The following is a 12,232-nucleotide window of genomic DNA, read 5'->3' as shown; positions in this document are numbered from 1 at the left end:
ACAGTCTATGGAGATGCAAAGAGTTGGACACGACTGAGCATGCACACAATCACGTAATATAAAGCATACTATTTTAACCATACTTTACAGTTCAGTAGCACTGAATACATTCACATTGTTGTGCAACTCTCATCATCCATCTCTAAAATTTTTCACCTTCCTAAAACTACAACTATGTCCCCATTAAACACTAACTCCCCATTCCCCCTCTCCACCCCCACCTCCGGCCCCTGGCATATACCAGTGTATTTTCTGACTCTCTGTGTTTGACTGAGTAAATCTTTAATCCAATTTTCTGTTGATGGGTGGAGCCATTTACCTGGGGCCAAACTATGGTGGAGGTAATGACTTCCCTCAAAAGATCCTATGCATGTACTGTTACACTCAGTGCCCCCTACCCCGCAGGAGGACACCACCCACCCACGTCCAGAGACTCCCAGACACCCGCAGGCAAGTTCGGGACAGTCTCTTGTGAGGTCACAGCCTTGTCTAACTCAGTGAAACTATAAGCCATGCTGTGTAGGGCCACCCAAGACGGACGGGTCATGGTGAAGAGTTCTGACAAAATGTGGCCCACTGGAGAAGGAAATGGCAAACCACTTCAGTATTCTTACCTTGAGAACCCTATGAACAGTATGAAGAGGCAAAAAGATAGGACACTGAAAGATGAACTCCCTAGGTCGGTAGGTGCCCAGTATGCTACTAGAGATCAGTGGAGAAATAAGTCCAGAAAGAATGAAGAGATGGAGCCAAAACAAAAACAACACCCAGTTGTGGATGTGACTGGTGATGGAAGCAAGGTCCAATGCTGTCAAGAGCAATATTGCATAGGAACCTGGAATGTTAGGTCCATGAATCAAGGCAAATTGGAAGTGATCGAACAGGAGATGGCAAGAGTGAAGAGATGGCTATGGTCCATGTGATTAGATTGGTTAGTTTTCTGTGATTGTGGTTTTCAGACTGCCCTCTGATGGAGAAGGATAAGAGGCTTATGGAAGCTTCCTGATGGGATAGACTGACTGAGGGGGAAACTGGGTCTTGTTCTCATTCTAGGTATCTCATATAATTGGAATCAAATAGTGTTTGTCTGCACCTAACGTATATTGAAATGCATTTTTGTAAGGTTACTTTAACAAATGTCCTACAAACAAATGTCCTACAATAAAGAAGATTATCCCTTCTTTATTTTTCCCTGTGCTATACAGTAGGTTCTCATTAGTTACCTGTTTTATACATAGTAGTATATATATGTCAATCTCAAGTTTTCGGTTTATCCCCACAGTTTCCCCCCCTTGGTGTCCATATGTATGTTCTTTACATCTGTGTCTCTGTTTCTGCTTAGCAAACAGGTTCATCTCTACTGTTTTCTAGATTCCACGTATATGCATTAATATGCAATATTTGTTTTTCTGACTTATCTCTTTCTGTATGACAGTCTCTAGGTCTATCCATGTCTCTGCAGTCTTGTTCCTTTTTATGGCTGAGTAATGTTCCATTGTATATATGTATCATATTCTTCCCTGGGGCTTCCCTAGTTGCTCAGATGGTAAAGCATCTGCCTGCAGTGTGGGAGACCCAGATTCGATCCCTGGGTTGGGAAGATCCCCTGGAGAAGGAAATGGCAACCCATTCCAGTACTCTTGTCTGGAAAATCCCAAGGATAGAGGACCCTGGTAGGCTATAGTCCATGGGGTTGCAAAGACTTGGACATGACTGAGTGACTTCACTTCACTTCACGTCATATCTTTATTCATCCCTCTGTTGATGGCCATCTAGGTTGCTTCAATGTCCTGGCTATTGTAAATAGTGCTGCAGTGAGCACTGAGGTACATGTATCTTTTTGAGTTATGGTTTTCTCTCAGTATATGCCCTGGAGGGGATTGCTCGGTCATATGGTGGTTCTATTTTTAGTTTTTTAAGGAACCTCTTTAGGCATCCCTGGTGGCTCAGATGCTAGAGAGTCCATCTGCAATGCAGGAGACCCAGGTTCGATCCCTGAGTTGGGAAGATCCCCTGGAAAAAGGAATGGCAGCTCCCTCCAGTATGCTTGCCTGGAGAAGCCCATGGACAGAGGAGTCTGGCGGGCTACAGTCCACGGGGTTGTCAAGAGGCAGACACAACTGAGCAACTAACACTTTTCACTTTCATAGAACCTCTGTACTGTTCTCTATAGTGACTGTATCAATTTACATTCCACCAGCAGTGTAAGAGAGTTCCTTTTTCTCCACACCCTCTACAGCATTTATCATGCGTTGATTTTTTTGATGATGGCCATTCCAACTGGTGTGAGCTTTGATTTGTAGTTCTTTAATAGTTAGTGATGCTGAGCATCTTTTCATGTGCCTCTTGGCTATCAGTCAGTTTCTTTTAAAGAGTTAGATTTGGGGAGTTTGGGGGGATTTGAGCATGAGGCTGTCTATATCATTGTCTGTTTTTTATGCCAGTAATCAATATACAATGGAATATTACTTAGTCATAAAAAGGAATGAGATTGCAGAGACCTGGATGACCTAAAATTATGTATGTACTTAGTTTTTTGTGACTAATGTCTCTTTTCCCTCTAGAATGTAAGCTTCATGAAGGCAAAGACTTGGTTTTGCTCACTGCTGTGTTCTTTAGATTTAAAATGGTCTTCTATCCAATAATTTTTATGTTTATCCAAAGAAGATACTCAATAAATATTTGTTGAATTAATAGTTGCATTAAGATAATTATGGGGACAAGTGGAATTAAGTATGGGTGGACTCCACAGAAGAGAGAACTTTAATCTTATGGTAACTAATTTGATTTTTCTCAGTCTGACTAAGGACATGACTGGAAAGGAAGATGTGTACCGAGGCCCAGCCATCAGGGCTCTCTGCAGAATCACTGATGTAAGTTCTTTGCTTTACTGAGGCATCAAAGGGGACCTGTGTTTATCTGCAGGTGGCCATGTAAATTTAGTAGGATTCCTTGTCTGACTTTGTGATTCAGCAGCAGCAGAGAAACACGACTACCAGAAAGGCTTTTGTGGCTCCAGGCTTTTTTCCTTCTAGATTGTTTTTGCCTTTTGTTTATTTAGATTAGTCTATTTCTCGCCATATTTACTCGCATGAATTTTTGTCATAGGGCACGTTGCTTGTAGGAAACAAAAGTCATTTGAATTTAGCTTTTATATTTTATTTTTTTATTTTTATAAACATTTTTTGATGTGGACCATTTTCAAAGTGTGTATTACGTTTGTTGCAACATTGCTTCTGTTGTTTATGTTCTGGTTTTTTTGGCCAAGAGGAATGTAGGATCTCAACCCCTTGACCAAGGAATTGACCCTCCCACCTACTGGAAGGTGAAGTCCCAACCACTGGCCCACTGGGAATGTCCCAAATTTAGCTTAAAAGAAAACTTTATTACAAAACACAAATCTCTCAGAATTTGAGGTAAAGCTTACAACCAGATACCAGAACTAGAAGTAGGACAGCTGTAAGGAATGCAACAGCAAGATTTCCAGGTATTTACCATTATGATCCATTATTTATGAGGCTCAAGCCTCCTCATTTAAATATTTAGGAGAAACAGTCTGACTAGCCATCAGCTAGCCAGTAGCTTGTATCCACCTGGGTCTAAGTCAGGTGTTTAACCTTTACTTAGTCTGTTGTATTAGCAGGAATGAGGTTATAGAGTATGTTAGGCTGTCCCTTTCTTGGAACTTTGCAGGAAAGGTTAAAGTGAAGGGCGGACTGGGCATTGCCAACCAAACTGAATAAGATTTTGGCTGTATTCATGAGCGTTGTGTTTGGTGTATTCATGAATGAATACACATTCATATGTGTATTCATATATACACATGTATTTTGTGTATACATTTGCATCTGAGTTTCAGAGGCTGAGCAGGCGTAAATGGTAGCTCTGGACCTAGAAGGAGCAATAGGAGTGGTTTAACGTTTCTCAGGCTCCCTTACTTTGTTGTGGTTGCTTTTGTTTTTAACATTAAATCAGTAGCATGAGATTTGACCATGCCAAGGCTAGCAGTAAGAATCTCTTCATCTAAGTCATTGAGCTTGGTGTGTGTACCATCCTTATTTGCCACCACCTTGCCAGGGCTAAACTTTCTTCCAGGTAAGTTAAAAAGAACTTTATTTTCAGAGGATTTCAAGCTGAGGACTCAATATAATTAGCATATTCCACATGTAATTTCTTATGTATTTGAAATAATCAGAGTTTACAATTGATTTATAGAACTTTCTGGGATCCATATGAAAAATGTTGGGTTGGCCAAAAAGTTTGTTTGGGTTTTTCTATAAGATGTACAAAATCTCAAATGACCTTTTTGACCAGCCCAGTATATGCCCTATACATAGAGGTATCTTCAGGACTTCTAAAGCATCCCCATTTAGGAATTCATTTTATAATACCTCTGGTAGGTTCAGCCTTTACTTGTGTATTTCTGAACTGGGATTCTCCACTTGGAGACCATTTATTTCATTGTGGAGCAGTTATTCCTTCTCCTTCTGTATACTCTAAAATATTCCTTCTTGAAGCTACCACTTGGTTGTCTGGGTCCTGTCCTCTGGGATCTGATTATTATATGATAAGCCTTTTAATACATTCTAAATATTTGCACAGAAACAAATGTGTGACTTGTGTTTGTAGATTATTTTGAAGTGGTAATTTTGCATGGAAATGTCTTACTTCAGCCTTTTTCTTTATGAATGTTCTCAGGGGACAATGTTGCAGGCCATTGAGAGGTACATGAAGCAGGCCATTGTGGATAAAGTCTCCAGTGTATCAAGTTCAGCATTGGTATCTTCCTTAGTAAGTGAACAAGTAACTGATTCTCATGCATGGTACAGTTTCTAGTTGCAAAAACAAAATACCACTATGATTCTCTCACAAATGAAACATTAAAAAATATGTATACATTTCTGTTACTTTATACAAATGATTTATCTGACAGAGGAACATTGAAGGATTAAAATGGGCAGTTAAAGTGTGAAATTTTCATATGTTTGAAAGGTTTTTGTCATGAGAAAGCTATGTTATACACATAACACAGATGGGGTATAAGGGTGGGATGAGGGTCAGGAGAGAAACTGGGAGGTAGTCTCTTTCTCTGTCTTCCTTTGTGACCTGCCCTTGAGCCTCTTGTCTCTTTGTCCTCTGCTTTTGTGGGTGCCTTGTGTCTGCAATTGTCCTTCAACCCAAAGTCTACTATCCCACTACTGAATTTCCTCCCAGGAAGTGCTCTTTGTTTTAGTAATATCTTTTCTTTCTCTTTTTCACCAAAACAAAATTTATTCATGACAGACTATCACATTGTATTTGATTAAAATTGGTTACTAATGTGTGAATGGATTAGATCATCTGAATCACGAGAGTTGCTGGTTCTGGAATATAATTGGTCGAGTTTTACAGCAGGTACTCTACTTTTTTATGGCACTCTTGTTTTTTCTTCCAGGTGAGTTTCCTGGAAGTAAAACCTTTGATGTTAACATTATTTAAGTACCATCTTATTAATTATCCATTCCCTTCCCGTCCTTTTCCTCTCATTACTTCCCTTTATACATCTCTCCCAGCCCACAGACATATGCTCACCTTTGCAAAGGGGTCTTGAACAAGTGTGTCAGGTTCACTAGTTGTCTCAGAGACTTGAAATAGACATGTAACACTCTAAAGTTGTTTATTTTTATTTTTTTCTGGAAATGTCTGTTAGTGATTTCCCAAGAAAACTAACTCATGTTTCTAAACTTTTAGTGACTATGTGTGATCTGTTCTCAATTTTTTCTGTATTTAGCACATGATGAAGATAAGCTATGATGTGGTTAAGCGCTGGGTCAATGAAGCCCAAGAAGCTGCTTCAAGTGATAATATTATGGTCCAGGTACTGTCACTGAATCACCTTGGCTTATGTCTCTAGATCAGCTTTCTGTAATCCTACATTTTAGGGGCAATTTATTGACTCTCCAGATGAGTATTAGCTAAAGACTAATATTAAGCAATTTAATATTAAGTAGCCTATTAGTGCATATTCTCAAGTAAGTATCCCCTAATTATGATTTACCCTGCTAGTGTTTAGTAGAAGCTATAAGAATGTTTGAGAAAGATTCTTATATTCAGTAATATTTGAGGTGCTTATTCTCAAAGTCATAATTCATTTTATTCCTGTTTGAAAATTTGTGAAGGTGGATGTTCAATTCCAAGCTTTTCAGGCCTTGATTATACTGTTTGAGGTGTGTGCTCAGTCACTCAGTCAAGTCAAGACTCCTTGCGACCCTATGGACTGTAGCCCACCAGGCTCCTCTGTCCATGGGATTTTCCAGGAAAGAATACTGAAGCATGTTGCCATGTTCTCCTTCAGAGAATCTTCCTGACCCAGGGATCGAACCTGTGTCTCCTGCATCTCCTGCATTGGCAGGTGGATTCTTTACCACTGAGCCACCTGGGAAGCCGAAAACCCATGACCCAAAACCCAAAACCCATGATTATATTAGACATTATAAAACTTTTGTTGGAAGGATCTACTTTTGATATTCACTAGGCTATTCTTAATTAAAAGGAAGAAGATTAAATTCTTAACTGGCAAATTTTGTATAAAATACCCCATTTGTGTTTGAGAGAGTACTTACTTATTCCATTTCAGCATTTACTTCTCATGTTAGCATATTCAGTTATGAGGAAATAAAGTAGTAATTTTTCCCTTGGGAAACATTCTCACCCTCCTAACTCTGATCATTGTGTTTTTACACAAAGTGCCATGATAATTACATGCCGTAAACCTACTTTAGGAGATGAATCTATTAACCACTAACATAACCACAGATGATTTAAAGCCACTAAGCAAGACCTGTAACACTGGTTAAAGCCTTGGACCTGAGAGCCTTTGTCCTAAGGATGGATGGGGCAACGCTGAATCTGCTAGAGCCGTCTTCAGATTGTATGTCATCCCCTTAATACTTACCTAATCTGAATTAACAGGGTAAATTAAAAACTCATCCTTTCAATCATGCCTGTGTTTGATTCAGCATGGAAAAGATAATTCTCTTTGTATACATTAGAGTTGGGTATCTTTTTATTAAAAACCTAGCTCTGTATGATTGCATTTTTATGTCAGTTTTATCCTCTTCCTATTCAGCCTTCTTTCTGTCTTACATTCTTTTTCTTGTTCTTTAGTACCATGCATTGGGAGTTTTGTATCACCTTAAAAAGAATGATCGCCTTGCTGTTTCTAAGATGTTGAATAAATTTACTAAATCTGGTCTCAAATCACAGTTTGCTTACTGCATGTTGATCCGAATTGCCAGTCGCTTACTAAAAGAAAATGAAGAGGGGTAAGTGTTTTCTTCTAAACCTAAGTAATTTTCCATTTGCTGGTTAACATGCCTCAGAGTTTATTTCCTTTATGAATATTTTTTGGGCAGTGCTGACTTTACAGAGGGATTTGGGATTTTCCAAATTAAGAAGAAAAATCATGGGATTCCTAGTAACACAACTTTTATTTTTACCTTAACGTATGCTCTGGTATGGGCTTCCCTATTGGCTCAGTGGTAAATAATCTGCCTGCAATGCAGGTTCAATCCTTGAGTCAGGAAGATCTCCTGGAGTAGGATATGGCAACTCATTCTAGTACTCTTGCCTGAAAAGCCCCATGGACAGAGAAGCTTGGTGGGCTACAGTTCATGGGGTTACAAACCGTTGGACGTTACTGACCACACACATGCTCTAGTATATGTACTTAATAGGGTATGACCACTAATAATACAATAAATAACAAACTGATATTGAACAAAAAAATACTTACCATAGGTTATATAATAATTAAATGTGAAAGCTGGAAGTGACCTTAAGAATCATCTTTTCTTTTTTATTTTTATAAAAGAGAATGTTGAAGTATTGTATTTAATGATTTATTTAAATAATTTATTCATTTAAAGCACATGAGGGAGACTAGTAGAATTACACATTCATAAGGTTTTTATATTTTTCATGAAGTAGTGTTATATTATCTGATGGTATACAGTGATAATATAAGGATAAGTATTGTAATCTGTTGAGTAATCACTAAGAAAACTAGGAGATATAATGTAAATGTCAATAGAGAACATAAAATGGAATGTTAAAATAAATACTCTGTTGAGCTTCCTGCTCTCAGTAATGGTAGAGTAGCTTGGTTGTATTAGCCCTCCTGCAAATAATGATTATATCATTAGGTGGCTTAATGGTAAAGAACCTGCACACCAAGCAGGAGATGCAGGTTTGATCCCTGGATCGGGAAGATCCCATGGAGAAGGAAATGGCAACCCACTCCAGTATTCTGCCTGGGAAAACCTTTGGATAGAGGAGCCCGGTGGCTGTAGCTAAAGAGACGAACTCAACCTAGTGACTAAACAGCAGCAGCAGCATGCTTCCCTGAAACAAAAAACCCCTCACTATTTGAAAGTACTGGTGAGTGGTGAAAAACAGGCAAAAACTGGAGGGAAGTGGATGTCTGAAAGACAGAAACTATACTGGGTAAAATTTGCATATATCTGGCTGGCCTCTGAGGGCATGCCACAACTTTTGTGTGTGGGAACCCCGAAAGCCATAGTACTTACTAAGTAGACAGTGGGGTCAGAACAGTTTGAAATTAGAAGAATGATGGAAATTTAGGGTGGAAATCCTGGGAAAAAGGGGACCATAGATACAGTGAGTCTCAAAATAAATTTTCAACTCTGCACAAAAATCATTGTGTACAGGAGAAATACAGAACTATGTACAGTTCCTCTAATTATGCATGTACAGGAGAATACTGGTAAACCTGGCATAAAGCAGTAGCTGTCAGCCGAAAGAACTAAATGGAGAATTCAGTTGCAACACTGCATGGAGAAGATGATGTTTAGAATTTTCTTCCAGCTAAGTTAACTGCCTGCTCCAGAAACACCTTAGATTCTAAAGTCTTTGCATTTTATCATACACAGTTGTTTGTATATAGTAATAAATTTGAAAGTAACTAAAAAATAAAATTGCTAGAAGTTCAAGGATTTTGGAAAATGTGAGTAGCTGAGAAAAAGCAATCAATAGAAATTGGGCCTGATGTGGCCCAGATATTGCAATTGGCAGATAAAGAATTAAAGCATCTATTGTAAATTTGTTATTAAAGACTTTAATGCAAAATAGTTACAGTGAATGAATAGAGGACATGGAAACTAAAAAAGTTAAAAAAATTTTTTTAAGAACTTAAAAGTGCTATATCAGAGTTCAACCAGAACAGCAGAACCAATAGGAGTTAAAAATATGAAGAGGTTTTTGGTTTGTTTTTTAAATACATTTTTTTTAAAACATGGAATAAACAGCATAAACAGTTTTGGACCTTGCTAAGCAAGTCCAAAAATCAGTAGGATAGACTGTAGAAAAGGAAGTCTGTAGACAGTCTACAGGTCATGGGTATAGGTCAAGGCTGCTGTTGACTGGTTAGATTGGTCATCTCACATTTTACTGTAAGCAGCAAGAGGAAACCAGGTCATACCTTCACCAGTTTCCTTGGAAATTTCCTCAAGTCAGTATCCAAGTTTGTTTATAAATTCCGCTTTCCACGTAACCTGCAGGACACAGTTTCACTAGACTCTCTATCAGTACATAGCAAGGGTCCATCTTACTCCAGTTTATAATAACAAGTTTCTTCTGATGCTCTGGGACCAGCTTTCTACAAGCAGTTTATGAACCTTCACTGGCTCTTCCTTCAAGACCACATTTCTATTAATAGTTTGTTCAGGCATTTTAGATTTTCTTCATTATGTTCACTAAAATTCTTGTAGCCTCTACCCATTATCTGGTTCCAAAAACAGTTCCACAATTTTAGGTATTTGTTGTTGTAGCACCTTCACTTTCAGATACCAAAATCTGTATTAGTGTTTTATTGCTGCCATAATAGATTACCACAGGTGTAATCACAGCATCCATGATTTCACAGTTCTGTAGGTTAGACATCAGTCTCATAGGTTAAAGTTAAAATGTTGGCAGGGTGCTGTTGCTTACTGAAGAATCCACTTTCAATCTCATTAAGGTTACTGGCCAGATTCATTTCTTTGTGGTCATAGATTGTAGGCCTCTTTCCTTGCTGGCTGTCAGCCAGGGGTTGGTCTGTGTTGTATAAGGTAATGTATTCACAGGTTCTGTGGGAGAAAGCATGGACATCTTTGGGAAACCATTCTGCCTGCTACAAGTACAGTAACTGAAAGGGACAATTTGCGGGGTGTCCTAACGTGAAGCTAGAGATCACTGAGAAGAGTGAAAGTGTTAGAGTTAGTGAATTGGAAGATATTGCTATAAAAGTAACTAATTTGGAGACTAGAAAGAAAACAGATTAAAGAAAAATAAACAGAGCTTCAGAGAACAATAGAATAGTATCAAGTGGCCTACCACTTGATACATAATTGGAATTCTAGAGGGAGATGTGAGAGAATGGAGCAAAACTTGAAGAAATAATGAACAAGTATTTCCCAGTATGCATTTCTTCTGAAACTGCAAGATTGATCTAACAATCAACAATTGTCATTATATTCCTCATTTAAAGAATAAAGGGTAAAAATCTTAATATCTTAACAGATGCTAAAAAAAGCAATTGATAAAATTCAATGGCAATTTGTAAAGTATATCTCTCTTTTCAAGAATTCCCTGACATGTCCATGGTTAGGACTTGGCACTTTCACTGCTGAGGCATGGGTTCAATACCTGATCAGGGAACTGAGATCCTGCAGAGGAACTGAGATCTGAGGGCTTCCCTGGTGGCTCAGGCTAAAGAATCCATAGAAAGGAACGTTATTATTATGATAAGCCTACCCCCAAAAAATCTCCAATACACTAATATTTATTGGTGAAATATGAAAGACATTCCCCTTCAGATCATGAATGAGACAAGGATGCCTGCTAATCCTGCTTTTTAGGTAACATTTTACTGGAAAGTCCTACATGGTACAATAAGTTAAGGAAAATATATAAAGATTTGAAACGGGACGTGAAACTATCTTTGTATACAACATCATTTTGTATATAGAAAATGCAAAATAATCTATATATTATCTATTAAAATTGATATGAGTTTACCAGAATTACTGGATAGGCTAATATCCAAAATCAGTTTTGTTTCTACATACCGACAGCTAGTCAATATGAAACAGTTTTGAAAAGATGGTATCATTTCAGTAAAAATCAGATCCTTAGAAATAAATCTACCAAAAATTTTGTGTATTTCTACACAAGATTATAAAATGTTATTTAACAAGTATGACTTGAATAAGTAGAGGGATATATCAAGTTCTTAGAATATTCAGTACTGTAAAGATATCACATCTTCTTTGATCCACGGATTCACTGAATCCTTGATCAAAATTTGAATTGACTTCTTTTAAATACCAAGCAGAAATGCATGCATTTGTGTGTCAAAAGACATCCCAAATGTGCTTTTTCATAATAGCCCCCAAATGGAAGCAAGTCAAACATCCATTAATGCTTGAATCAAAAAATAAAACTTGGTATATTTATAAAATCATCCCCAAGTAAAAGAAATGCAAAAAGGCAAATGGTTGTCTGAGAAGTCCTTACAAATAGCTGAGAAAGGAAGAGAAGCAAAAGGCAAAGGAGAAAAGGAAAGCTATACCCAGCTGAATGCAGAGTTTCAGAGAATAGCATGGAGAGATAAGAGAGCCTTCCTAAGAGAACAGTGGAGAGAAATAGAAGAAAACAATAGAACAGGAAAGACTAGAGATCTCTTCAAGAAAATTAGAGATACCAAGGGAACATTTCATGCAAAGATGGGCACAATAGAGGACAAAAATTATATGAACCTAACAGAAGCAGAAGATATTAAGAAGAGATGGCAAGAATACACAAAATAACTATACAAAAAGACCTTTATGACCCAGATAACCATGATGGTGTGATCACTCACCTAGAAACAGACTTCCTGGAGTGTGAAATCAAGTGGGCCTTAGGAAGCATCACTACAAACAAAGCTAGTGGAGGTGATGGATTTCCTGTTGAGCTATTTCAAATCCTAAAAGATGATGCTATTAATGTGCTGCTCTCAATATGTCAGCAAATTTGGAAACCTCAGGAGTCACCTGGAAAAGATCGATTTTCATTCCAATCCCAAAGGACTGGAAAAGATCGATTTTCATTCCAATCCCAAAGAAGGGCAATGCCAAAGAATGTTCAAACTGTCATGCGAGTGTATGCTCCTCGGTTCTTTGTCTCGTCACAACAAAAATTTGGAGTGACGGAC

The 12,232-nt window shown here is 38.0% G+C and overlaps 1 protein-coding gene across 2 annotated transcripts in view; it reads left to right on the top strand.

The window, feature by feature from the left end:
* The window catches only part of COPG2 (COPI coat complex subunit gamma 2), a 228,614-nt gene that overhangs the window by 36,343 nt on the left and 180,039 nt on the right, over positions 1–12,232 (top strand). For both annotated transcript variants that reach the window (XM_061165807.1, XM_061165808.1), the window contains 4 exons: positions 2,798–2,873; positions 4,699–4,791; positions 5,771–5,857; positions 7,147–7,304. In XM_061165807.1, coding sequence (XP_061021790.1) covers positions 2,798–2,873; positions 4,699–4,791; positions 5,771–5,857; positions 7,147–7,304 — 414 coding nt within the window. The remainder of the gene's footprint in view (positions 1–2,797; positions 2,874–4,698; positions 4,792–5,770; positions 5,858–7,146; positions 7,305–12,232) is intronic.

The sequence above is a fragment of the Dama dama genome, chromosome 18, assembly GCF_033118175.1.
Source record: "Dama dama isolate Ldn47 chromosome 18, ASM3311817v1, whole genome shotgun sequence".
NCBI classification, from domain to species: domain Eukaryota; kingdom Metazoa; phylum Chordata; class Mammalia; order Artiodactyla; family Cervidae; genus Dama; species Dama dama.
This window is presented reverse-complemented; position numbering and strand designations above follow the sequence as displayed.